At 47.9% G+C, this 27,055-nt stretch overlaps 1 protein-coding gene across 1 annotated transcript in view; it reads left to right on the top strand.

Moving 5' to 3' along the window:
• Positions 1-26,584, top strand: part of DHX57 (DExH-box helicase 57) — a 90,750-nt gene extending 64,166 nt beyond the window's left edge. Inside the window, exons 20-24 of the mRNA XM_038756095.1 lie at positions 2,002-2,139; positions 7,607-7,681; positions 10,518-10,652; positions 18,398-18,598; positions 26,415-26,584. Of these exons, the coding sequence (XP_038612023.1) occupies positions 2,002-2,139; positions 7,607-7,681; positions 10,518-10,652; positions 18,398-18,598; positions 26,415-26,558 (693 nt within the window). The 3' untranslated portion in view covers positions 26,559-26,584. The remainder of the gene's footprint in view (positions 1-2,001; positions 2,140-7,606; positions 7,682-10,517; positions 10,653-18,397; positions 18,599-26,414) is intronic.
• The last annotated feature ends 471 nt before the right edge of the window (positions 26,585-27,055 follow it).

The following is a 27,055-nucleotide window of genomic DNA, read 5'->3' as shown; positions in this document are numbered from 1 at the left end:
TCACCGTCTTCATCCCCGTTTTCCAGATGAGGGAACTGAGGCCCAGAGAAGTGAAGTGACTTGCCCAGAGTCCCACAGCTGACAGGTGGCGGAGCCGGGATTTGAACCCACGACCTCTGACTCCAAAGCCCGGGCTCTTTCCACTGAGCCACGCTGCTAATCAGTCGTTCATTCGTTCAGTCGTATCTATTGAGCGCAAATCAGTCGTTCATTCATTCAGTTGTATTTATTGAGCGCTCACTGTATGCACAGCACTGGACTAAGCGCTTGGGAAGGACAAGTCGGCAACATAGAGAGACGGTCCTTACCTGACAGTGGGCTCACAGGCTTGAAGGGGGAGACAGAGAACAAAATAAAACACATTAACAAAATAAAACAAATAGAATATGTACAAGTAAAATAAATAAATAAATACAGTAATAAATACGTAAAAACATACAGGTGCTTTGGGGAAGGGAAGGAGGGAAGGCGGGGGGGGATGCTCTGCACATGGTAAGCACTCAATAAAGTGCTCTGCACACAGTAAGCGCTCAATAAATACAATTGAATGAATGAAGGAATACGATTGAAGGAATGAGAGCGCTCAACGGGACATTCATTCATTCAGTTGTATTTATTGAACGCTTACTGTGTGCAGAGCACTGGACTAAGCGCTTGGGAAGGACAAGTCGGCAACATATAGAGACGGTCCCTACCCAACAGTGGGCTCACAGTCTAGAAGGGGGAGACAGAGAACAAAGCAAAACATATTAACAAAATAAAATAAATAGAATATGTACAAGTAAAATAGAGTAATAAATATGTAAAAACATATATACATATATACAGGTGCTGTGGAAAAGGGAAGGAGGTAAGGCGGGGGGATGCTCTGCACACGGTAAGCGCTCAATAAAGTGCTCTGCACACAGTAAGCGCTCAATAAATACGATTGAATGAATGATTAAATACGATTGAAGGAATGAGCATGCTCAACGGCCCATTCACTCATTCATTCATTCATTCAATCGTATTTATTGAGCACTTACTGTGTGCAGAGCACTGTACTAAGTGCTTGGGAAGTACAAGTTGGCAACATAGAGAGATGGTCCCTACCCAACAGTGGGCTCAGGGGCCACCTTTCCCCATTGCCCCACAGAGAAGCAGCGTGGCTCAGTGGAAAGAGCCCGGGCTTTGGAGTCAGAGGTCATGGGTTCGAATTCTGGCTCTGCCAATTGTCAGCTGGGTGACTTTGGGCAAGTCACTTCACTTCTCTGGACCTCAGTTACCTCATCTGTCAAATGGGGATGAAGACTGCGAGCCCCCAGTGGGACAACCTCATCACCTTGTAACCTCCCCAGTGCTTAGAACAGTGCTTTGCCATAGTAAGCGCTTAATAAATGCCATTATTATTATTATTATTGAGATTAAGAAGCCAGAGCCCCAGTGGTTGGAAAATTGAATACTGTTCCTTGGAACAACAGTTTTCCACCCTTTAGGGCAATACGTTTCCCCGTAAAGTAGAAATCCTGTTTGCTTTCATTTTACTCTTGTAACTACAGAATAAATAGCGCTGAATTTGTACATATTTATTCTATTTATTTTATTTTGCTAATATGTTTTGTTGTCTGTCTCCCCCTTCTAGCCTGTGAGCCCGCTGTTGGGTAGGGACTGTCTCTCTATGTTGCCAACTTGGACTTCCCGAGCGCTTAGTACAGTGCTCTGCACACAGTAGGCGCTCAATAAATACGATTGCAGGAAAAAAAAACCCTTTTGAGAAATGCCTTTACCCGATCGCCTAGTCTTGTACCGACTGGAAGACCAATTGCCGCTCCACACACCCCGGGGACGATCGAGGTCAAGGCGTCGCTTACTGAGAGACTCTAAGCTGCACGTCTACTCCAGCCCCCGCCTCGCGGCTCCTTCCGCGGCGCGCTTAGTACAGTGCTCTGCACATAGTAAGCGCTCAATAAACACGATCGATGATGATGATGATCCCGGCCTGTCTCGTTGTCCCCGTTTCAGGAAATAGCCAGCCTGAAGCGGCAATTCACCGAGCTGCTCTCCGACATCGGGTTCGTGAAGGAGGGGCTGAGAGCGAGGGAGATCGAGAAGCGGTGGGCGCAAGGAGGCGACGGGGTCCTGGACGCCACTGGGGAAGAGGTAAAGGAAGGAAATGTGAACTTCGGAGACTGTACTGGCCGCCCTCCCTCCTTCCATCCCCTTCCCTGGGACCCGGCTCCGCTTCTCCTCCTCGGAGGATTGATTTTTTTTTTTTTTGATGGCATTTATTAAGCGCTTACTATGTGCAAAGCACTGTTGTAAGCACTGGGAGGATACGAGGTGATGAGGTTGTCCCACCTGGGGCTCACAGTCTTCATCCCCATTTTACGGATGAGGGAACTGAGGCCCAGAGAAGTGAAGTGACTTGCCCAAAGTCACACAGCTGACAAGTGGTGGAGCCGGGATTTGAACCCGTGACCTCTGACTCCAAAGCCCGGGCTCTTTCCCACTGAGCCACGCTGCTTCTCTGATTTTTTCTAGTCTTTGCACTGTCGGGGGGTCAGGTCATCCCCACTGTAAGCTCCCCTCTCCGCTGTAAAGTCGTTGTGGGTGGGGAATGTCACTGCTTATTGTTGTGTTGTAATCATCAATCGTATTTATTGAGCGCTTACTGTGTGCAGAGCGCTGTACTAAGCGCTTAATAATAATAGTAATACTGATGGCATTCATTCATTTGGATTTATTGAGCGCTTACTGTGTGCAGAGCACTGGACTAAGCGCTTGGGAAGTTCAAGTTGACAACATAGAGAGACAGTCCCTACCCAACAGTGGGCTCTCATTGATTAATAATAATAATAATAATAATGGCATTTATTAAGCGCTTACTACGTGCAAAGCACTGTTCTAAGCGCTGGGGAGGTTACAAGGTGATCAGTTGTTCCACGGGGGGCTCACAGTCTTCATCCCCATTTTCCAGATGAGGTAACTGAGGCCCAGAGAATCAATCCATCAATCAGTCGTATTTATTGAGCGCTTACTGTGTGCAGAGCACTGTACTAAGCGCTTGGGAAGTACAAGTTGGCAACATATAGAGACGGTCCCTACCCAACAGTGGGCTCAGAGAAGTGAAGTGACTTGCCCAAAATCACACAGCTGACAATTGGCAGAGCCGGGATTTGAACCCGTGACCTCTGACTCCAAAACCCGGGCTCTTTCCACCAAGCCACACTGCTTCTCCTAACGCTCACTATGTGCAAAGCAGTGTTCTAAGTGCTGGGGAGGTTACAAGGTGATGAGGTTGTCCCATGGGGGGCTCACAGTCTCCATCCCCATTTTCCAGATGAGGTCACTGAGGCCCAGAGAAGTGAAGCGACTTGCCCAAAGTCACTCAGCTGACAAGTGGCGGAGCCGGGAGTATTACTCTATTTATTTATTTATTTATTTTATTTGTGCATATTTATTCTATTGATTTTATTGTGTTAATATGTTTTGTTTTGTTCTCTGTCTCCCCCTTCTAGACTGTGAGCCCGCTGTTGGGTAGGGACCGTCTCTAGATGTTGCCAACTTGGACTTCCCAAGCGCTTAGTCCAGTGCTCTGCACACAGTAAGCGCTCAATAAATACGATTGAATGAATGAATGAACGAACCCACGACCTCTGACTCCAAAGCCCGGGCTCTTTCCACTGAGCCACGCTGCTTCTCCGAGCCACGGAGCGCTTACTGTGTGCAGAGCACTGTACTAAGCGCTTGGGAAGTCCAAGTTGGCAACATATAGAGACGGTCCCTACCCAACAGTGGGCTCACAGTCTAGGAGGGAGAGACAGAGAACAAAACCAAACATGGAGACAGGTGTCAAAACGGTCAGAATAAATAGAATTATAGCTATAAATAGAATTATAGCTATATGAACATATATAGAAGCAGCAACATATAGAGAAGCAGTGTGGCTCAGCGGAAAGAGCCCGGGCTTGGGAGTCACCCAAAGTGCCCAAAGTCACCCAGCTTTTCTTTATTTCTTTTTTCTTTCAATCGTATTTATTGAGCGCTTCCTGTGTGCAGAGCACTGTACTAAGCGCTTGGGAAGTCCAAGTCGGCAACATCTAGAGACGGTCCCTCCCCAACAGCGGGCTCACGGTCTAGAAGGGGGAGACAGACCACCAAACAAAACATATTAACAAAATAAAATAAATAGAATAAATAGGTACAAGTAAAATACATAAATAGAGGACTTGGGTTCTAACTCATTCATTCATCCAATTGTAATAATAATAATAATAATCATAATGGCATTTGTTAAGCGCTTACTATGTGCAAAGCACTGTTCTAAGCGCTGGGGGGGGAATGCAAGGTGATCAGGTTGTCCCGCATGGGGCTCACAGTCATCATCCCCATTTTCCAGATGAGGTAACTGAGGCACAGAGAAGTGAAGTGACTTGCCCAAGGTCACACAGCAGACATGTGGCGGAGCCGGGATTCGAACCCACAACCTCTGACTCCAAAGCCTGGGCTCTTTCCACCGAGCCACGCTGCTTCTCGTTGTACTGTACTGAGCGCTTAGCTCAGTGTTCTGCACACAGTGTGTGCTCAATAAATACAGTTGAATGAATGAAGCAGAACGGTCCCCCATTTTCCCTGGCTTGGCACCTCGGAGCAAGATATGCTTCTCTGCAGGCCGGCACCGACACCTTCCCGTAGCAGTAGCGGGGCTCCGTGGAAAGAGCCCAGGCTTGGGAGTCAGAGGTCGTGGGTTCGAATCCCGCCTCTGCCACTTGCCAGCTGTGTGACTTTGATCAAGTCACTCAACTTCTCCGAGCCTCAGTGACCTCATCTGGAAAATGGGGATGAAGACTGTGAGCCCCCCGTGGGACAACCTGATCACCTTGTATCCCCCCGCCCCAGCACTTAGAACAGTAGGTTTGTACATATTTATTACTCTATTTATTTATTTATTTTACTTGTACATATCTATCCTATTTATTTTATTTTGTTAGTATGTTTGGTTTTGTGCTCTGTCTCCCCCTTTTAGACTGTGAGCCCACTGTTGGGTAGGGACCGTCTCTATATGTTGCCAATTTGTACTTCCCAAGCGCTTAGTACAGTGCTCTGCACATAGTAAGCGCTCAATAAATACGATTGATGATGATGATGATGCTTCGCACATAGTAAGCGCTTAACAGATGCCATCATTATTATTAGTAGTAGTACTAGTAATGTAGTTAGTAGAAGCGTTATGGTGTAGTGGCTAGAAGACGGGCCTGGCAGTGAAAAGGTCCTGGGTTCTAATCCGCCACTTGTCTGCTGTGTGACCTTGGGCAATCACTTCACTTCTCTGGGCCTCAGTTACCTCATCTGGAAAATGGTCGTTAAGACTGTGAACTCTCATGTGGGACAACCTGATTACTTTGTATCTACCCCAGGGCTTAGAACGGTGTTTGGCACATAGTAAGCGTGTCATTTTGGCACATAGTAAGCGTGTCATCTGTAAAATGGGCGATAAGACTCTGAACCCCCACGTGGGACAACCTGATTACTTTGTATCTAACGTGATCACCTTGTAACTTCCCCAGCACTTGGAACACTGCTTTGCACATAATAAGCGCTTAATAAATGCTATTAAAAAATTGTCATCTGTGTGACTTTGGGCAAGTCACTTCACTTCTCTGGGCCTCAGTTCCCTCATCTGGAAAATGGGGATGAAGCCTGTGAGCCCCCCGTGGGACAACCTGATCACCTTGTAACCTCCCCAGCGCTTAGAACAGTGCTTTGCACATAGGAAGCGCTTAATAAATGCCATCATTATTATTATTACAACAAATGACCACACAAATGCCATCATTAGTATTATTATTACAACAAATGACCACACTTCCCTTATTATTTGAGTAATATTAGAGTATTATTACTCTATTTTACTTGTACATATCTATTTTATTTATTTTATTTTGTTAGTATGTTTGGTTTTGTTCTCTGTCTCCCCCTTTTAGACTGTGAGCCCGCTGTTGGGTAGGGGCCATCTCTATATGTTGCCAACTTGGACTTCCCAAGCACTTAGTCCAGTGCTCTGCACACAGTAAGCGCTCAACAAGTATGATTGATTGATTGATTGATTGTACTTCCCAAGCTCTTAGTCCAGTGCTCTGCACACAGTAAGCGCTCAATAAATACGATTGATTGATTAATTGATTATTATTATTATTACTACAACAAATGACCACACTTCCCTGGGCCTCAAATGTCTTCGTCCGTAAACTGGGGAAAGCAACCCTTTCAGAGGCATATAAAGGAGATTGTGTTGTGAAAGCACTTGGGAAAATAAAAGCCTTATAGAGGTACACAACGATACTTAATCAATCAATCAATCGTATTTATTGAATGCTTACTGCGTGCAGAGCACTGTACTAAGCGCTTGGGAAGTACAAGTTGGCAACATATACACAGATTGGCGATTCCCAGTTAATAGGTGCAAGGACCCCAAAGCGGCGGAGCCCACAGGCTCTCCCCTCGCGCTGATAGCCATGATATTTTCTCAATCAATCAATCAGTCGTATTTATTGAGCACTTACTGTGTGCAGAGCACTGTACTAAGCGCTTGGGAAGTCTAAGTTGGCAACATATACACAGATTGGCAATTCCCAGTTAATAAGTGCAAGGACCCCAAAGCGGCGGAGCCCACAGGCTCTCCCCTCGCGCCGATAGCCATGATATTTTCTTAATCAATCGGTCAATCAATCAGTCGTATTTATTGAGCACTTACTGTGTGCAGAGCACTGTACTAAGCGCTTGGGAAGTCCAACTTTGCAACAGATACAGTCCCTACCCAACAGTGGGCTCACAGTCTAGAAGGGGGAGACAGAGAACAAAACCAAACATACTAACAAAATAAAATCAATCAATCAATTGTATTTATTGAGTGCTTACTGTGCACAGAGCACTGTACTAAGCGCTTGGGAAGTACAAGTTGGCAACATATACACAGATTGGCAATTCCCAGTTAATAGGTGCAAGGACCCCAAAGTGGCGGAGCCCCCAGGCTCTCCCCTCGTGCAAATAGCCGTGATATTTTATCAATCAATCAATCAGTCATATTTATTGAGCGCTTACTGTGTGCAGAGCACTGTACTAAGCGCTTGGGAAGTCCAAGTTGGCAACATCTAGAGACAGTTCCTACCCAACAGCGGGCTCACAGCCTAAAAGGGGGAGACAGAGAACAAAACCAAACATACTAACAAAATAAAATCAATCAATCAATCAATCGTATTTATTGAGCGCTTACTGTGTGCAGAGCACTGTACTAAGCGCTTGGGAAGTACAAGTTGGCAACATATCGAGATGGTCCCTACCCACCAGCGGGCTCACAGTCTAAAAGGGGGAGACAGAGAACAAAACCAAACATTCTAACAAAATAAAATCAATCAATCAATCGTATTTATTGAGTGCTTACTGTGTGCAGAGCACTGTACTAAGTGCTTGGGAAGTCCAAGTTGGCAACAGATAGAGACGGTCCCTACCCAACAGCGGGCTCACAGTCTAAAAGGGGGAGACGGAGAACAAAACCAAACATGCTAACAAAATAAAATAAATAGAATAGAGATGTGCAAGTGAAATATCTCCTCCCTTTCTTCAACAGGCAAACTCGAACGCTGAGAACACCAAGTTGATATCGGCAATGTTGTGCGCCGCGCTGTATCCTAACGTCGTCCAGGTAACGCAACCTTCCTTCTGGGTTTGCTGTTGTCCTCTGTGCCCTCCGCGTGCCCGCGAGGGTGTGAGAAGCGTTGTGTGTGTGGAGGAGGACTGGAAACTCCTTGCGGGCAGGGAACCGATCGGCTGACTCTGTACTAAGCGCTGAAAGATCTGTGGGTTGAAGGAGAGAGAAGAGTCAAGGATAATAATAATAATGATGAGGGTATTTGTTAAGCGCTTACTATGTGCCAAGCACTGTTCTAAGCACTGGGGAGGTTACAAGGTGATCAGGTTGGCCCACGGGGGGCTCACAGTCAGTCATTCATTCATTCGTTGTCGTATTTATGGAGCGCTTTAATCCCCATTTTACAGATGAGGGAACTGAGGCCCAGAGAAGTTAAGCGACTTGCCCAAGGTCACACAAGGATTCATTCATTCAGTCGTATTTATTGAGCGCTTACTGTGTGCAGAGCACTGGACTGAGCGCTTGGGAGGTACAAGTCGGCAACATAAAGAGACGGTCCCTACCCAGCAGCGGGCTCACAGTCTAGAAGGGGGAGACGGACGACAAAACAAAACATGTTCACAAAATAAAATAAATAGAATTAAGCGCTTACTATGTGCCAAGCACTGTTCTAAGCGCTGGGGTAGATACAAGGTGATCAGGTTGTCCCACGGGGGGTTCACCGTCTTCATCCCCATTCTACAGATGAGGGAACTGAGGCCCAGAGAAGTGAAGTGACTTGCCCAAGGTCACCCAGCTCCTCTGTGCCTGTTACCCCATCCATAAAATGGGGGTTAAGGCTGTGGGACAGGGACTGTGTCCAACCTGATTAACTGGCATAACAATAATAATAATAATGTTGGTATTTAAGCGCTTACTGTGTGCTCAGCACTGTTCTAAGCGCTGGCATAGATACAAGGTGATCAGGTTGTCCCACGGGGGGTTCACAGTCTTCATCCCCATTCTACAGATGAGGGAACTGAGGCCCAGAGAAGTGAAGTGACTTGCCCAAGGTCACCCAGCTCCTCTGTGCCTGTTACCCCATCCGTAAAATGGGGGTTAAGGCTGTGGGACAGGGACTGTGTCCAACCTGATTAACTGGCATAACAATAATAATAATAATGTTGGTATTTAAGCGCTTACTATGTGCCCAGCACTGTTCTAAGCGCTGGGGTAGATACAAGGTGATCAGGTTGTCCCCAGGGGGGCTCACAGTCTTCATCCCCATTTTACAGATGAGGGAACTGAGGGCCCAGAGAAGTGAAGTGACTTGCCCAAGGTCACCCAGCTCCTCTGTGCCTGTTACCCCATCTGTAAAATGGGGGTTAAGACTGTGAGACAGGGACTGTGTCCAACCTGATTAACTGGCATAATAATAGTAATAATATAATGTTGGTATTTAAGCGCTTACTATGTGCCGAGCACTGTTCTAAGCGTTGGAGTAGATACAAGGTGATCAGGTTGTTTGACGGGGGGCTCACAGCCTTCATCCCCATTTTACAGATGAGGGAACTGAGGCCCAGACTGTGAGCCCGCTGTTGGGTAGGGACTGTCTCTATATGCTGCCAACTTGTACTTCCCAAGCGCTTAGTACAGTGCGCTGCACACAGTAAGCGCTCAGATACGATTGAGTGACAGTGAGTCACCCAGCTGACAAGTGGCGGAGCCGGGATTAGAACCCACAACCTCTGACTCCCAAGCCTGGACTCTTTCCACTGAGCCACGCTGGCATCTGCCCAACGCTTGGTACAGTCCCTGGAACGTACTAAGCGCTTAACAGATACCACAAAAAAAAATTCTATTGGCTTAATAATAATAATGACGGCATTTATTAAGCGCTTACTATGTGCAAAGCACCGTTCTAAGCGCTGGGGAGGTTACAAGGTGATCAGGCTGTACCACGGGGGGCTCACAGGCTTCATCCCCATTTTACAGATGAGGGAACTGAGGCACAGAGATGGGCACCCCAGTAGAGAGGAGAGAACGTGGCGACTGATGCCGAGACTTCCCGGGCTCGTGTGTGGTTCGGTCAGAACTGGCCGTCGCCCTTCTAGACTGTGAGCCCACTGTTGGGTAGGGACCGTCTCTATATGTTGCCATCTTGGACTTCCCAAGCGCTTAGTACAGTGCTCTGCACACAGTAAGTGCTCAATAAATACGACGGAATGAATGAATGAATGAAAACAATCAGCTTTCAGCCCCTTCGGCGGGCCGTGTTGGGAGCCGACCAGCCGTGGAGGGCGAGGGGACGAGACAAAGAGCCATTGATTGTCGTTTGGACGTTACCCCTGGACGCGTCTCTCTTTACTGCTGAATTGTACTTTCCAAGCGCTTAGTACAGTGCTCTGCACACAGGAAGCGCTCAGTAGATAACAATAATAATAATAATAATGGTATTTGTTAAGTGCTTACTATGTGCAGAGCACTGTTCTAAGCGCTGGGGGGGGATGCAAGGTGATCAAGGTGACTTGTGCTTCCCAAGGGCTTAGTACAGTGCTCTGCACACAGTAAGCGCTCAATAACTAAGATTGAATGAATGAATCAATCAATCAATACGACGATTGAATGAATCAATCAATCAATACGACGATTGAATGAAAGAATAAATACGATTGAATGAATGAATGAATGAATCAAGGTGTCCCACGTAGGGCTCACAGTCTTAATCCCCATTTTGCAAACTGAGGCTCGGAGAAATTAAGTGACTGGCCCCAGGTCACGCGGCGGATTCGAACCCGTGACCTCTGACTCCAAAGCCTGGGCTCTTCCCCCCGAGCCACGCTGCTTCTCTACGACTGAATGTCTCAAATGGAAAATGTCTGCGTTTTGACCACCTCCCCGCCTCGTTTAGGTGAAGACTCCGGAAGGGAAATATCAGAAAACCAGTACCGGGGCCGTGAGAATGCAGCCGAAAGCGGACGAGCTGAAGTTTGTGACCAAGAACGACGGCTACGTTCACATTCACCCTTCGTCGGTGAACTATCAGGTCAGGGGCTGGGTGGGCCCGGTCTGGGACGGGGAAAAAAAACTCAATCCGTAAAACCGCCCTGGAAATCCACGGCCAACAGCCCGGAGCCCGCCACCTTCAACGCGGGGGTGAATTCAATCGGAAAAAGCGGGCCGGCGGCCGGTCTATTTACGTCCACTTCCTCAAAGGGCCTTTTCGGGGAACCTGAGCGGTTCGAGGCGGGCGTTGAGCCCAACGATGATCCTCAACGGGACTCGGAGTCGAGGAGGACACTTAGGGAAGATTGGATTTGAAAGAGAACTTCGGGATTTGGGCTCCGGCTCCTTCCCGAGTATCGGCTCTGAAGGCAGTTGTTTCCGCTGTAACTGGCAGCAAATTCCCTCACTCTCCGCTTTCACGAGACTGGGAGTCGAGGAGGATAGTTAGGGAATAATTGGTTCATTCATTCAATCATATTTATTGCGTGCTTACTGTGTGCAGAGCACTGGACTAAGCGCTTGAGAAGTCCAAGTTGGCAACATTTAGAGACGGTCCCTACCCAACAATGGGCTCACAGTCTGGAAGGGGGAGACAGACAACAAAACAAAACATGTGGACGGGTGTCAAGTCGTCAGAACAAATAGAGTTAAAGCCAGATGTACATCATTAAGCGCTCAGTAAATACAATTGAATGAATGAATGAATCATTAACAAAATAAATAGAACAGTAAATTCTATTACCAGTAAATGGGTTCGGAAGAGAACTTCTGGATTTGGGCTCAGGCTCCTTCCCGAGTATCGGCCCTGGAGGCAGTTGCTTCCGCCGTAACTGGTAGCAAATTCCCTCACTCTTCGTTTTCACGAGACTCGGAGTCGAGAAGGACAGTTAGGGAATATTGGATTCGAAAGAGAACTTCGGGATTTGGGCTCAGGCTCCTTCCCGAGTATCGGCCCTGGAGGCAGTTGCTTCCGCTGTAACTGGTAGCAAATTCCCTCACTCTCCGTTTTCACGAGACTCAGAGTCGAGGAGGACAGTTACGGAATATTTGAGTCATTCATTCAATCGTATTTATTGCTTGCTTACTGTGTGCAGAGCACTGTACTAAGTGCTTGGGAAGTCCAAGTCGGCAACATATAGGGACGGTCCCTACCCAACAATGGGCTCACAGTCTAGAAGGGGGAGACAGACAACAAAACAAAACATGTGGACGGGTGTCAAGTCATCAGAACAAATAGAATTCAAGCCAGATGCACATCATTATCAAAATAAATAGAACAGTAAATTCTATTACTAGTAAATGGATTCGAAAGAGAATTTCGGGATTTGGGCTCAGGCTCCTTCCCGACTATCGGCTCTGAAGGCATTTGCTTCCGCCGTAACTGGCAGCAAATTCCCTCACTCTCCGTTTTCACGAGACTCGGAGTTGAGGAGGACAGTTAGGGAATATTGGATTCGAAAGAGAACTTCTGGATTTGGGCTCAGGCTCCTTCCCGAGTGTCGGCTCTGAAGGCAGTTGCTTCCGCCGTAACTGGCAGCAAATTCCCTCACTCTCCGTTTTCACGAGACTCGGAGTTGAGGAGGAGAGTTAGGGAATATTGGATTCATTCATTCAATTGTATTTATTGCGTGCTTACTGTGTGCAGAGCACTGTACTAAGCGCTTGGGAAGTCCAAGTTGGCAACATATAGAGACGGCCCCTACCCAACAGCGGGCTTACAGACTAGAAGAGGGAGACAGACAACAAAACAAAACATGTGGACGGGTGTCAAGTCATCAGAACAAATAGAATTAAAGCCAGATGCACATCATTATCAAAATAAATAGAACAGTAAATTATATTACCAGTAAATGGATTCGAAAGAGAACTTCTGTATTTGGGCTCAGGCTCCTTCCCGAGTATCGGCTCTGAAGGCAGTTGCTTCCACTGTAACTGGTAGCAAATTCCCTCACTCTCCGTTTTCACGAGACTCAGAGTCGAGGAGGACGGTTAGGGAAGATTGGATTCGAAAGAGAACTTCTGGATTTGGGCTCAGGCTCCTTCCCGAGTATCGGCTCTGGAGGCAGTTGCTTCAGCTGTAACTGGCAGCAAATTCCCTCACTCTCCGTTTTCACGAGACACGGAGTCGAGGAGGACAGTTAGGGAAGATTGGATTTGAAAGAGAACTTAGGGATTTGGGCTCAGGCTCCTTCCCGAGTGTCGGCTCTGAAGGCAGTTGCTTCCGCTGTAACTGGCAGCAAATTCCCTCACTCTCCGTTTTCACGAGACACGGAGTCGAGGAGGACAGTTAGGGAATATTAGATTCATTCATTCATTCAGTCGTATTTATTGAGCGCTTACTGTGTGCAGAGCACTGTACTAAACGCTTGGGAAGTCCAAGTCGGCAACATATAAGGACGGTCCCTACCCGACAACGGGCTCACAGTCTAGAAGGGGAAGAAAGACAACAAAACAAAACGTGTGGACGTGTGTCAAGTCGTCAGAACAGATACAATTAAAGCCAGATGCACATTATTATCAAAATAAATAGAACAGTAAATTCTATTACTAGTAAATGGATTCGAAAGAGAACTTCGGGATTTGGGCTCAGGCTCCTTCCCGAGTGTCGGCTCTGAAGGCAGTTGCTTCCGCCGTAACTGGCAGCAAATTCCCTCACTCTCCGTTTTCACGAGACACGGAGTCGAGGAGGACAGTTAGGGAATATTGGATTCGAAAGAGAACTTCGGGATTTGGGCTCAGGCTCCTTCCCGAGTATCGGCTCTGAAGGCAGTTGCTTCCGCCGTAACTGGCAGCAAATTCTCTCACTCTCCATTTTCACGAGACTCAGAGTCGAGGAGGACAGTTAGGGAATATTGGATTCGAAAGAGAACTTCTGGATTTGGGCTCAGGCTCCTTCCCGAGTATCAGCTCTGAAGGCAGTTGCTTCCGCTGTAACTGGCAGCAAATTCCCTCACTCTCTGTTTTCACGAGACTCGGAGTCGAGGAGGACAGTTACGGAATATTTGATTCATTCATGCAATCGTATTTATCGAGCGCTTACTGTGTGCAGAGCACTGTACTAAGCGCTTGGGAAGTCCAAGTCGGCAACATATAGGGACGGTCCCTACCCAACAACGGCCTCACAGTCTAGAAGGGGGAGACAGACAACAAAACAAAACATGTGGACGGGTGTCAAGTCGTCAGAACAAATAGAATTAAAGCCAGATGCACATCATTATCAAAATAAATAGAACAGTAGATTCTGTTACCAGTAAATGGATTCAAAAGAGAACTTCGGGATTTGGGCTCAGGCTCCTTCCCGAGTATCGGCTCTGGAGGCAGTTGCTTCCGCCGTAACTGGTAGCAAATTCCCTCACTCTCCGTTTTCATGAGACTTGGAGTCGAGGAGGACGGTTAGGGAATATTTGATTCATTCATTCAGTCGTATTTATTGAGCACTTACTGTGTGCAGAGCACTGTACTAAGCGCTTGGGAAGTCCAAGTCGGCAACATATAGAGACGGTCCCTACCCACCAACAGGCTCACAGGCTAGAACGGGGAGACAGACAAAAAAACAAAACATGTGGACGGGTGTCAAGTCATCAGAACAAATAGAATTAAAGCCAGATGCACATCATTATCAAAATAAATAGAACAGTAAAATCTATTACTAGTAAATGGATTTGAAAGAGAACTTCTGGATTTGGGCTCAGGGTCCTTCCCGACTATCGGCTCTGAAGGCAGTTGCTTCCGCTGTAACTGGCAGCAAATTCCCTCACTCTCCGTTTTCACGAGACTCGGAGTTGAGGAGGACAGTTAGGGAATATTGGATTTGAAAGAGAAATTCTGGATTTGGGCTCCGGCTCCTTCCCGAGTATCGGCTCTTAAGACAGTTGCTTCCGCCGTAACTGGCAGCAAATTCCCTCACTCTTCGTTTTCACGAGACTCGGAGTCGAGGAGGACAGTTAGGGAATATTGGATTCGAAAGAGAACTTCGGGATTTGGGCTCAGGCTCCTTCCCGAGTATTGGCTCTGAAGGCAGTTGCTTCCGCCGTAACTGGCAGCAAATTCCCTCACTCTCCGTTTTCACGTGACTCGGAGTCGAGGAGGACAGTTAGGGAATATTCCCTGGAGGACTAGTAGCAAATTCCCACTCTGTTTTCACGAGAAGCCGTAGGTGCTTGGGTCAGAAGAAGGAGCTGAGGGTGAGGCAAGGATTGGAGGGGGAAAGGGGAGCGGGAGAGATGGGATGGGGCCACAAGACCAGAGGAAGTGTGACGTGATCAACGGGAAAGTCGGATCGGTGGGGGAAACGGATTAGAAGAAGGAGTGGAGGGTGAGGCAAGGATTGGAGGGGGAAAGGGGAGCGGAAAAACGGGATGGGGCCACAAGAGCAGAGGAAGTGTGACGTGATCAACGGGAAAGTCGGATCGGTGGGGGAAACGGATTAGAAGAAGGAGTGGAGGGTGAGGCAAGGATTGGAGGGGGAAAGGGGAGTGGAAAAACGGGATGGGGCCACAAGAGCAGAGGAAGTGTGACGTGATCAACGGGAAAGTCGGATCGGTGGGAGAAACGGATTAGCCGTGTAGGCACTGGTCTGTAAATTTTGTTTGCCGGAAAATCAACAGCGAGAAGGCCTATTTTTCTTGTTCAAAATGGTTTTCTCTTTTAAAAATTATAATAATAATAACAATAATAATGGCATTTATTGCTCTGCACACAGTAAGCGCTCAGTAAATACGATTGATTAAGCGCTTACTATGTGCAAAGCACTGTTCTAGACTGTGAGCCCACCGTTGGGTAGGGACCGTCTGTATATGTTGCCAACTTGGACTTCCCAAGCGCTTAGTACAGTGCTCTGCACACAGTAAGCGCTCAATAAATACGATTGATTGATTGTTCTAAGCGCCGGGGAGGTTATAAGGTGATCAGGTTGTCCCACGGGGGTCTCACAGTCTTTTGTTCATTCATTTATTCAGTCGTATTTATTGAGCGCTTACTGTGTGCAGAGCACTGGACTAAGTGCTTGGGAAGTACAAGTTGGCAACATATTCATTCATTCAATTGTGTTTATTGAGCGCTTACTGTGTGCAGAGCACTGGACTAAGCGCTTGGGAGTACAAGTCGGCAACATATAGAGACGGTCCCTCCCCAACAACGGGCTCACAGTCTAGTCTTAATCCCCATTTTCCAGACGAGGTCACTGAGGCCCAGAGAAGTGAAGTGACTTGCCCAAAGTCACACAGCCGACAATTGGCGGAGCCGGAATTTGAACCCATGACCTCTGACTCCTAAGCGCGGGCTCTTTCCACTGAGCCAGCTGCTTTTCATCATAATAATATGATTTGTGTAGCAGGACTGAAATTACAGGAATGAAAACCAGGTCAGTGCCAGCCCTTAGAACAGTGCTTGGCACATAGCAAGCGCCGAATAATAATAATGATGATGGCATATTTGTTCATTCACGCATTTCATTCATTCAGTCGTATTGAGCACTGTACTAAGTGCCTGGAAAATGTAGTTTGGCAACAAATACAGTGCTTAGTATGTGCCAAGCACTGTTCTAAGCACTGGGGTAATAATAATAATAATGGCATTTATTAAGCGCTTACTATGTGCAAAGCACTATTCTAAGCGCTGGGGAGGTTGCAAGGTGATCAGGTGGTCCCACGGGGGGCTCACAGGCTTCATCTCCATTTTCCAGATGAAGTAACTGAGGCCCAGAGAAGTGAAGTGACTTGCCCAAAGTCACCCAGCTGACAAGTGGCGGAGCCGGGATTTGAACCCATGACCTCTGACTCCAAAGCCTGGGCTCTTTCCACTGAGCCACGCTGCTTTTGGTACTGTTCTAAGCACCGGGGTAGATACGAGTTAATCAGGTTAGACACGGTCCCTGTCCCACGTGGGGCTCACGGTCTTAATCCTCATTTTACCGATGAGGTAACTGCGGCCCAGAGAAGTGAAGTGACTTGCTCAGGATCACACAGCAGACAAGTGGCGGAGCCGGGATTAGAACCCGTGACCGTCTGACTTCCAAGCCCGGGTTCTGTCCAGTTTTAAATGTCTGGCTCTCCGAACAGGCCGTCCGTTCCTTGCGGGCAGGGACTCATTAACTTAAGAGAAGCAGCGTGGCTCAGTGGAAAGAGCCCGGCCTTGGGAGTCAGAGGTCGTGGGTTCCAATCCCGACTCCGCCACTGATCAGCCGTGTGACTTTGGGCAAGTCGCTTGACTTCTCTGTGCCTCAGTTCCCTCATCTGTAAAATGGGGATGAAGACTGTGAGCCCCCTGTGGGACACCCTGATCATCTTGTAGCTCCCCCAGTGCTTAGAACAGTGCTTGGCACATAGCAGGCGCTTAACAAATACCAACATTATATTATTATATGAGAAGCAGCGTGTCTCAGTGGAAAGAGCCCGGGCTTTGGAGTCGGAGGTCATGGGTTCAAATCCTGGCTCTGCCAATTGTCAGCTGTGTGACTTTGGGGAAGTCACTTCACTTCTCTGAGCCTCAGTTACGTTATCTGTAAAGTGGGGATTAAGATTGTGAGCCCCGCCGTGGGACAACCTGATCCCCTTGTAACCTCCCCAGTGCTTAGAACAGTGCTCTGCCCATAGTAAGCGCTTAATAAATACGATTGATTGATTGATTATTAGTATTATTACCCCAGTGCTTAGAACAGTGCTTGGCACATAGTAAGCGCTTAATAAATGCCATTATCATTATTATTACCCCAGTGTTTAGAACAGTGCTTTGCACATAGTAAGCACTTAATAAATGCCATTATTATTATTATTATCCCAGTGCTTTGCACATAGTAAGTGCTGAATAAATGCCATGATTGTTATTATTATTATTATTACCCCAATGCTTAGAACAGTGCTTTGCACATAGCGCTTAATAAATGCCATTATTATCATTATTATTATGCCAGTTAATCAGGTTGGACCCAGTCCCCGCCCCACGGTCTTAACCCCCGGTGCTTAGAACATCCATTCATGCCATCGTATTTATTAATAATAATAATAACAATGGCATGTATTAAGCGCTTACTATGTGCAAAGCACTGTTCTAAGCGCTGGGGAGGTTCCAAGGTGATCAGGTTGTCCCACGGGGGGCTCACAGTCTTCGTCCCCATTTTACAGATGAGGGAACTGAGGCCCAGAGAAGTGAAGTGACTTGCCCACAGTCACACAGCTGACAGTTGGCAGAGCTGGGATTTGAACCCGTGACCTCTGACGCCAAAGCCCGGGCTCTTTTCCACGGAGCGCTTACCGTGTGCAGCGCCCTGTACTAAGCGCTTAGGAAGTCCAAGTTGGCAACATAGAGAGACGGTCCCTCCCCAACAGCGGGCTCACAGTCTAGAAGGGGGAGAACCTGTATATATGTTTGTACATATTTATTACTCTATTTCTTCATTTTACTCATACATATTTATTCTATTTTATTTTGTTAATATGCGTTGTTTTGTCTCCCCCCTTCTAGACTGTGAGCCCGCTGTTGGGTAGGGACCGTCTCTCTGTGTTGCCAACTTGGACTTCCCAAGAGCTTAGGATCAATCAATCGTATTTATTGCGCGCTTACTGTGTGCGGAGCACTGTACAGTACGATAAATACGATTGATTGATTGATGGATTGAGAACAGTGCTCGGCACATAGCGAGCGCCTCGCAGTGCCCCAGCACCGAGCACGTAGTAAGCGCCCGCCCAGTGCCCCGGCTGTTACCGCTCCCCCGAGCGCGCGCTCTGCGGCCCGTGAGCGCCGCCGGCCCCCGCCCGGGAGGCGAACCCCGGGGGTTTTCCGTTGCAGACGAGGCGTTTCGCCAGCCCGTACCTGGTGTACCACGAGAAGATCAAGACGAGCCGGGTGTTCATCCGGGACTGCAGCATGGTGTCCGGGTACCCCCTCGTCCTCTTCGGCGGAGGCCAGGTCAACGTGCGGCTGCAGAGGGGGGAGTTCGTCATCTCCCTGGACGACGGCTGGATCCGCTTCGCCGCCGCCTCGCACCAGGTACCCGCCCGCCCCCGAGGGAAGAATAATAATAATAATAATAATAATGGCATTTATTGCAGAGCACTGTACTAGGCGCTTGGGAAGTCCAAGTTGGCAACATATGGAGACGGTCCCTACCCAACAGTGGGCTCACAGTCTAGAAGTGCTTAGTAAATGCCATTATTATTATTATTATTACAAGCAAATCCAGCACTTGTATATATGTGTACAGATTTATTACTCTATTTTACTTGTACGTATTGGCTAGTCTATTTATTTTGTTAATGATGTGCATATAGCTTTAATTCTATGTGTTCTGACGATTCTGACACCTGTCTGCCTGTTTTGTTTCGTTGTCTGTCTCCCCCTTCTAGACTGGGAGCCCGTTGTTGGGTAGGGACCGTCTCTATCTGTTGCCAACTTGTACTTCCCAAGCGCTTAGCACAGTGCTCTGCACACAGTAAGCGCTCAATAAATACGAATGAATGAATTTATTAAGCGCTTACTGTGGGTAAAGCACTGTTCTAAGCGCTGGGAGGTTACAGGGTGATCAGGTTGTCCCACGGGGGGCTCACAGTCTTCACCCCCATTTGACAGATGAGGTCACTGAGGCCCAGAGAAATGAAGTGACCTGCCCAAAGTCACCCCGCTGACAATTGGCAGAGCTGGGATTTGAACGCATGACCTCTGACTCCAAAGACCGGGCTCTTGCCACTGAGCCATGTGCTTCCCAAGGGAAGCAAGGGAACGAGGGAAGACTCTTGTTCCCTTGTCTGTCTCCCCCAGCCATTCATTCATTCATTCATTCATTCATTCATTCAATCGTCTTTATTATTATTAATAATAATAATAATAATGATGATGGCATTTGTTAAGCGCTTACTATGTGCAGAGCACTGTTCTAAGCGCTGGGGGGGGGATACAAGGTGATCAAGTTGTCCCACGTGGGGCTCACAGTCTTAATCCCCATTTTACAGGTGAGGGAACTGAGGCTTAGCAAAGTTAAGTGACTTGCCCAAGGTCACACAGCAGACATGTGGCGGAGTCGGGATTCGAACCCATGACCTCTGACTCCAAAGCCCGGGCTCTTTCCACTGAGCCACGCTGCTTCTATTGAGCGCTCACTGTGTGCAGAGCGCTGGACTGAGCGCTTGGATGGTGTGGGGCGGCCACATCTAGAGACGGTCCCAACGACGGGCTCACGGGCTAGGACGGGGAGACGGACGGCAAAGGAAAACGTGCGGACGGGTGTCGGGTCATCAGAATAAATAGCAATAAAGCTAGATGCGCGTTATTATCAAAATTAATAGACTGGTTAAATCCCTACCTGACAACAGGGAGACGGACAACAAAGGAAAACGTGCGGACCGGTGTCGGGTCATCAGAATAAATAGCAATAAAGCTAGATGCACGTTATTATCAAAGTTAATAGACTAGTTAAATCCCTACCCGACAACGGGCTCATAGGCTAGAACGGGGAGACGGACGGCAAAGGAAAACGTGCGGATGGGTGTTGGGTCATCAGAATAAATAGCGATAAAGCTAGATATCCGTTATTAACAAAATTAATAGACTGGTTAAATCCCTACCCGACAACGGGGAGACGGACAACAAAGCAAAACGTGCGGACGGGTGTCGGGTCATCAGAATAAATAGCAATAAAGCTAGGTGCGTGTTATTATCAAAATTAATAGACTGGTTAAGTCCCTACCCGACAACGGGGAGACAGACAGCAAAGGAAAACGTGCGGACGGGTGTCGGGTCATCAGAATAAATAGCAATAAAGCTAGATGCGCGTTATTAACAAAATTAATAGACTGGTTAAATCCCTACCCGACAACGGGGAGACGGACAACAAAGCAAAACGGGCGGACGGGTGTCGGTCATCAGAATAAATAGCAATAAAGCTAGATGCACGTTATTAACAAAATTAATAGACTAGTTAAATCCCTACCCGACAACGGGCTCACAGTCTAGAACAGGGAGATGGACGGCAAAGGAAAACGTGCGGACGGGTGTCGGGTCATCAGAATAAATAGCAATAAAGCTAGATGTGCGTTATTAACAAAATTAATAGACTAGTTAAATCCCTACCTGACAACAGGGAGACGGACAACAAAGGAAAACTTTCGGACGGGTGTCGGGTCATCAGAATAAATAGCAATAAAGCTAGATGCGCGTTATTATCAAAATTAATAGACTAGTTAAATCCCTACCCGACAACGGGCTCACAGGCTAGAACGGGGAGACGGACGGCAACGGAAAACGTGCGGACGGGTGTCGGGTCATCAGAATAAATAGCGATAAAGCTAGATATCCATTATTAACAAAATTAATAGACTGGTTAAATCCCTACCCGACAACGGGGAGACGGACAACAAAGCAAAACGTGCGGACGGGTGTCGGTCATCAGAATAAATAGCAATAAAGCTAGATGCACGTTATTAACAAAATTAATAGACTGGTTAAATCCCTACCCGACAACGGGCTCACAGGCTAGAACGGGCAGACAGACAGCAAAGGAAAACGTGCGGACGGGTGTTGGGTCATCAGAATAAATAGCAATAAAGCTAGATGTGCGTTGTTAACAAAATTAATAGACTAGTTAAATCCCTACCCGACAATGGGGAGACAGACAACAAAGCAAAACTTGCGGATGCGTGTCGGGTCATCAGAATAAATAGCAATAAAGCTAGATGCGTGTTATTAACAAAATTAATAGACTAGTTAAATCCCTACCCAACAACGGGCTCACAGTCTAGAACAGGGAGACGGACGGCAAAGGAAAACGTGCGGACGGGTGTCGGGTCATCAGAATAAATAGCAATAAAGCTAGATGTGCGTTATTAACAAAATTAATAGACTAGTTAAATCCCTACCTGACAACAGGGAGACGGACAACAAAGGAAAACTTTCGGACGGGTGTCGGGTCATCAGAATAAATAGCAATAAAGCTAGATGCGCGTTATTATCAAAATTAATAGACTAGTTAAATCCCTACCCGACAACGGGCTCACAGGCTAGAACGGGGAGACGGACGGCAACGGAAAACGTGCGGACGGGTGTCGGGTCATCAGAATAAATAGCGATAAAGCTAGATATCCATTATTAACAAAATTAATAGACTGGTTAAATCCCTACCCGACAACGGGGAGACGGACAACAAAGCAAAACGTGCGGACGGGTGTCGGTCATCAGAATAAATAGCAATAAAGCTAGATGCACGTTATTAACAAAATTAATAGACTGGTTAAATCCCTACCCGACAACGGGCTCACAGGCTAGAACGGGCAGACAGACAGCAAAGGAAAACGTGCGGACGGGTGTTGGGTCATCAGAATAAATAGCAATAAAGCTAGATGTGCGTTGTTAACAAAATTAATAGACTAGTTAAATCCCTACCCGACAATGGGGAGACAGACAACAAAGCAAAACTTGCGGATGCGTGTCGGGTCATCAGAATAAATAGCAATAAAGCTAGATGCGTGTTATTAACAAAATTAATAGACTAGTTAAATCCCTACCCAACAACGGGCTCACAGGCTAGAATGGGGAGACGGACGGCAAAGGAAAACGTGCGGACGGGTGTCGGGTCATTAGAATAAATAACAATAAAGCTAGATGCGCGTTATCACAGCCTGGCTGAGTGGAAAGAGCCCGGGCTTTGGAGTCAGAGGTCATGGGTTCGAATCCCGGCTCCACCACATGTCTGTTGTGTGACCTTGGGCAAGTCACTTCACTTCTCTGAGCCTCGGTTACCTCATCTGTAAAATGGGGATTAAGACTGTGAGCCCCACGTGGGACAACTTAATCACCTTGTATCCCCCCCAGCGCTTAGAACAGTGCTTTGCACATAGTAAGCGCTTAACAAATACCATCATCATTATTATTATTATTATTAACAAAATTAATAGACTAGTAAATATGTACAAGTAAAATAAATAGAGTAATAAATCTGTACAAACCTAGCCCGCTGTTGGGTAGGGACCGTCTCTATATGTTACTGACTTGTACTTCCCAAGCGCTTAGTCCAGTGCTCTGCACCCAGTAAGCGCTCAATAAATACGATTGAATGTTCATTCAATCGTATTTATTGAGCGCTTACTGGGTGCAGAGCACTGGACTAAGCGCTTGAGCACTGTACTAAGCGCTTGTATGAATGAATGACTCCAGAAACGTAGGGCCAAGTCCTTGGCCCCTTTCTCCAGCGGCACAGGAAAGTTTGGAGGCTCAGGCAGACACGGGGGCCCCGACTCTCCCATCTTTTAATAATAATGATGGCATTTATTGAGCGCTTACTATGTGCAAAGCACTGTTCTAAGCGCTGGGGAGGTTACAAGGTGATCAGGCTGTCCCACAGGGGGCTTACAGTCTTCATCCCCATTTTCCAGATGACGGAACTGAGGCCCAGAGAAGTTAAGTGACTTGCCCAAAGTCACACAGCTGATAATTTTTTTAATGGCATTTATTAAGCGCTTACTATGTGCAAAGCACTGTTCTAAGAGCTGGGGTAGATACAAGGTGATCGGGTTGTCCCATGGGGGGCTCACAGTCTTCATCCCCATTTTCCAGATGACGGAACTGAGGCCCAGAGAAGTTAAGTGACTTGCCCAAAGTCACACAGCTGATAATTTTTTTAATGGCATTTATTAAGCGCTTACTATGTGCAAAGCACTGTTCTAAGAGCTGGGGTAGATACAAGGTGATCGGGTTGTCCCATGGGGGGCTCACAGTCTTCATCCCCATTTTACAGATGAGGGAACTGAGGCCCACAGAAGTGAAGTGACTTGCCCAAAGTTGCACAGCTGACAATTGGCGGAGCCGGGATTTGAACCCATGACCTCTGACTCCAAAGCCCGGGCTCTTTCCACTGAGCCACGCGATGGTATTTGTTAAGCGCTTACTATGTGCCAGGCACTGTTCTAAGTGAAACAGCGTGTTTCAGCGGAAAGAGCCTGGGCTTTGGAGTCAGAAGTCATGGGTTCAGATACCGGCTCTGCCAGTTGTCTGCTGTGTGACTTTGGGCAAGTCATTTAACTTCTCTGTGCCTCTGTTACCTCATCTGTAAAATGGGGATTAAGACTGTGAGCCCCGTGTGGGACAACCTGATCACCTTGTAACCTCCCCAGTGCTTAGAACAGTGTTTGGCACATAGTAAGTGCTTAATAAATGCCATTTAAAAAAAAAGTGCTGGAATAGATACAAAGTTATTCATTCATTCAATCGTATTTATTGAGCGCTTACTGTGTGCAGAGCACTGTACTAAGCGCTTGGGAAGTACAAGCTGGCAACATATAGAGATGGTCCCTACCCAACAGTGGGCTCACAGTCTAGAAGGTGATCAGGTTGTCCCACGTGGGGCTCAGTCCTAATTCCCATTTTACAGATGAGGGAACTGAGGCACAGAGAATGAGGTGACTTGCCCCAAAGTCACCCAGCTGACAAGTGGCGGAGCCAGGATTAGAACCCACGACCTCTGACTCCCAAGCCCGGGCTCTTTTCACTAAGCCACGCAATTCCTTTTCATTCATTCATTCAATCATATTTATTGAGCGCTTACTGTGTGCAGAGCACTGGACTAAGCGCTTGGGAAGTCCAAGTTAATTTGTTTTATTGTCTGTCTCCCCCTTCTAGCCTGTGAGCCCGCTGTTGGGTAGGGACCGTCTCTATACGTTGCCGACTTGTCCTTCCCAAGCGCTTAAGTCCAGTGCTCTGCACACAGTAAGCGCTCAATAAATACGATTGAATGAATGAATGAATACAAGTCGGCAACGTATAGAGACGGTCCCTACCCAACAGCGGGCTCACAGTCTAGAAGACTAATCGACGGTGCTTTTTACTACCGAGCATGTGATGTTCAGCGAGCGGGTCACCCTCACCAGCTGCGTTGATGAGCAGTTGATCAGTTGATGTTGAGCAGTTGCTAAGCGCTTAGTCCAGTGCTCTGCACGCAGTAAGCGCTCAATAAATACGACTGATTGATGAGCAACTGGTCAGCAGCGTTCCCCGAGGGGGAAAGGGCAGCTTTTCTTTTCCCAGAAAGGCCAAAATGCTCCGCACACAGCAAGCGCCCAATAAATACGGCTGGATGAATGAAAATCGAAACGTAAGCTCCAAACTGTAAGCTCGCTGCGGGCAGGGAATGTGTCCAGCGTCCTCTCCCAAGAGCTTAGTAATAATAATGATGGCATTTATTAAGCGCTTCCTATGTGCAAAGCACTGTTCTAAGCGCTGGGGGGGTTACAAACTGAGCAGGTTGTCCCACGGGGGGCTCACAGTCTTAATCCCCATTTGACAGATGAGGGAACTGAGGCCCAGAGAATAATAATAATAATGGCGGCATTTATTAAGCGCTTCCTATGTGCAAAGCACTGTTCTAAGCCCTGGGGAGATTACAAGGTGATCAGGTTTTCCCACGGGGGCTCACAGTCTTAATCCCCATTTGACAGATGAGGGAACTGAGGCCCAGAGAATAATAATAATAATAATGAAGGCATTTATTAAGCGCTTCCTACATGCAAAGCACTGTTCTAAGCGCTGGGGAGATTACAAGGTGATCAGGTTTTCCCCCGGGGGGCTCACAGTCTTCATCCCCATTTGACAGATGAGGGAACTGAGGCCCAGAGAATAATAATAATAAAGATGGCATTTATTAAGCGCTTCCTATGTGCAAAGCACTGTTCTAAGCACTGGGGAGATTACGAGGTGATCAGGTTTTCCCCCGGGGGGCTCACAGTCTTCATCCCCATTTGACAGATGAGGGAACTGAGGCCCAGAGAATAATAATAATAAAGATGGCATTTATTAAGCGCTTACTATGTGAGAAGCACTGTTCTAAGTGCTGGGGAGGTTACAAGGTGATTAGGTTGTCCCCCGGGGGGCTCACAGTCTTAATCCCCATTTGACAGATGAGGGAACTGAGGCCCAGAGAATAGTAATAATAATGATGGCATTTATTAAGTGCTTCCTATGTGCCAAGCACTGTTCTAAGCGCTGGGGAGATTACAAGGTGATCAGGTTGCCCCCCGGGGGGCTCACAGTCTTCATCCCCATTTGACAGATGAGGGAACTGAGGCCCAGAGAATAGTAATAATAATGATGACATTTATTAAGCGCTTCCTATGTGCCAAGCACTGTTCTAAGCGCTGGGGAGGTTACAAGGTGATCAGGTTGCCCCCCGGGGGGCTCACAGTCTTCATCCCCATTTGACAGATGAGGGAACTGAGGCCCAGAGAATAGTAATAATAATGATGACATTTATTAAGCGCTTCCTATGTGCCAAGCACTGTTCTAAGCACTGGGGAGATTACAAGGTGATCAGGTTGCCCCCCGGGGGGCTCACAGTCTTCATCCCCATTTGACAGATGAGGGAACTGAGGCCCAGAGAATAGTAATAATAATGATGACATTTATTAAGCGCTTCCTATGTGCCAAGCACTGTTCTAAGCGCTGGGGAGGTTACAAGGTGATCAGGTTGTCCCCCGGGGGGCTCACAGTCTTCATCCCCATTTGACAAATGAGGAAACTGAGGCCCAGAGAATAATAATACTAATGATGGCATTCATTAAGCGCTTCCTACGTGCAAAGCACTTTTCTAAGAGCTGGGGAGATTACAAGGTGATCAGGTTGTCAGTCTTAATCCCCATTTGACAGACGAGGTAACTGAGGCCCAGAGAAGTGAAGTGACTTGCCCAAAGTCACCCGGCTGACAAGTGGCGGAGTCGGGATTCGAACCCATGACCTCTTTCCACCGAACCACGCTGCTTCTCCGCACGCCGTGAGCGCTCGGTCCCGCGCCGGGGCGGGGGGGTCTGACCTTTCCCGCCCGCTTCAGGTCGCCGAGTTGGTGAAGGAGCTCCGCTGCGAACTGGACCAGCTCCTTCAGGACAAGATCAAGACCCCCAGCATGGATCTCTGCACCTGCCCGCGAGGCTCCCGCATTATCGGCATGATCGTCAAGCTGGTCACCACCCAGTAGAGGCCGGCTCCGGGCGCCCCTCGAACCCGGCCCCCGCCGAATCAACGGGGGGACCGGATTCCTGCCTGAAGAGCTAGGAGAAACGAAACCGGGGATTTTCGGCCCCACCGACGGCCCCGGGGGATGCCGTCGTTGAGGGGGAACGACGCCACCCCTTAACCCCCGGCGTGGCGTCGTCGACGGGGTCGAGAGGCGGCAGCGGACACGGAGCATCCGTGGAAGGACTCTGGAAGGAGGCCACCCCGGCCTCGAGCGAGCGGAGCGCTACAGGCCGCCACACGAAAAAAAAATGCCGTTTTCCCACTTCTGTCGGTTCCACCCCTCTCCCCCACTATTGGGCTGCTCGCTTCCGAGACCAAAAAAACCTCTTTTTAGACGCCGGGAAGCGACAGGGTCCACCGCCGCTTGGACGCGGAGGGGAACTAGGTGGGTGGGAAAACGAGGTGCCCGGCCCGGGCCGCGGAGAATTAGGGACGCGTAGGCCGTCGTCGTCTGCG

Source organism: Tachyglossus aculeatus, chromosome 1 (genome assembly GCF_015852505.1).
Source record: "Tachyglossus aculeatus isolate mTacAcu1 chromosome 1, mTacAcu1.pri, whole genome shotgun sequence".
Taxonomy (NCBI): Eukaryota; Metazoa; Chordata; class Mammalia; order Monotremata; family Tachyglossidae; genus Tachyglossus; species Tachyglossus aculeatus.
Note: the sequence above shows the minus strand (reverse complement) of the source record. Positions and strands in the feature narration are given on the sequence as shown.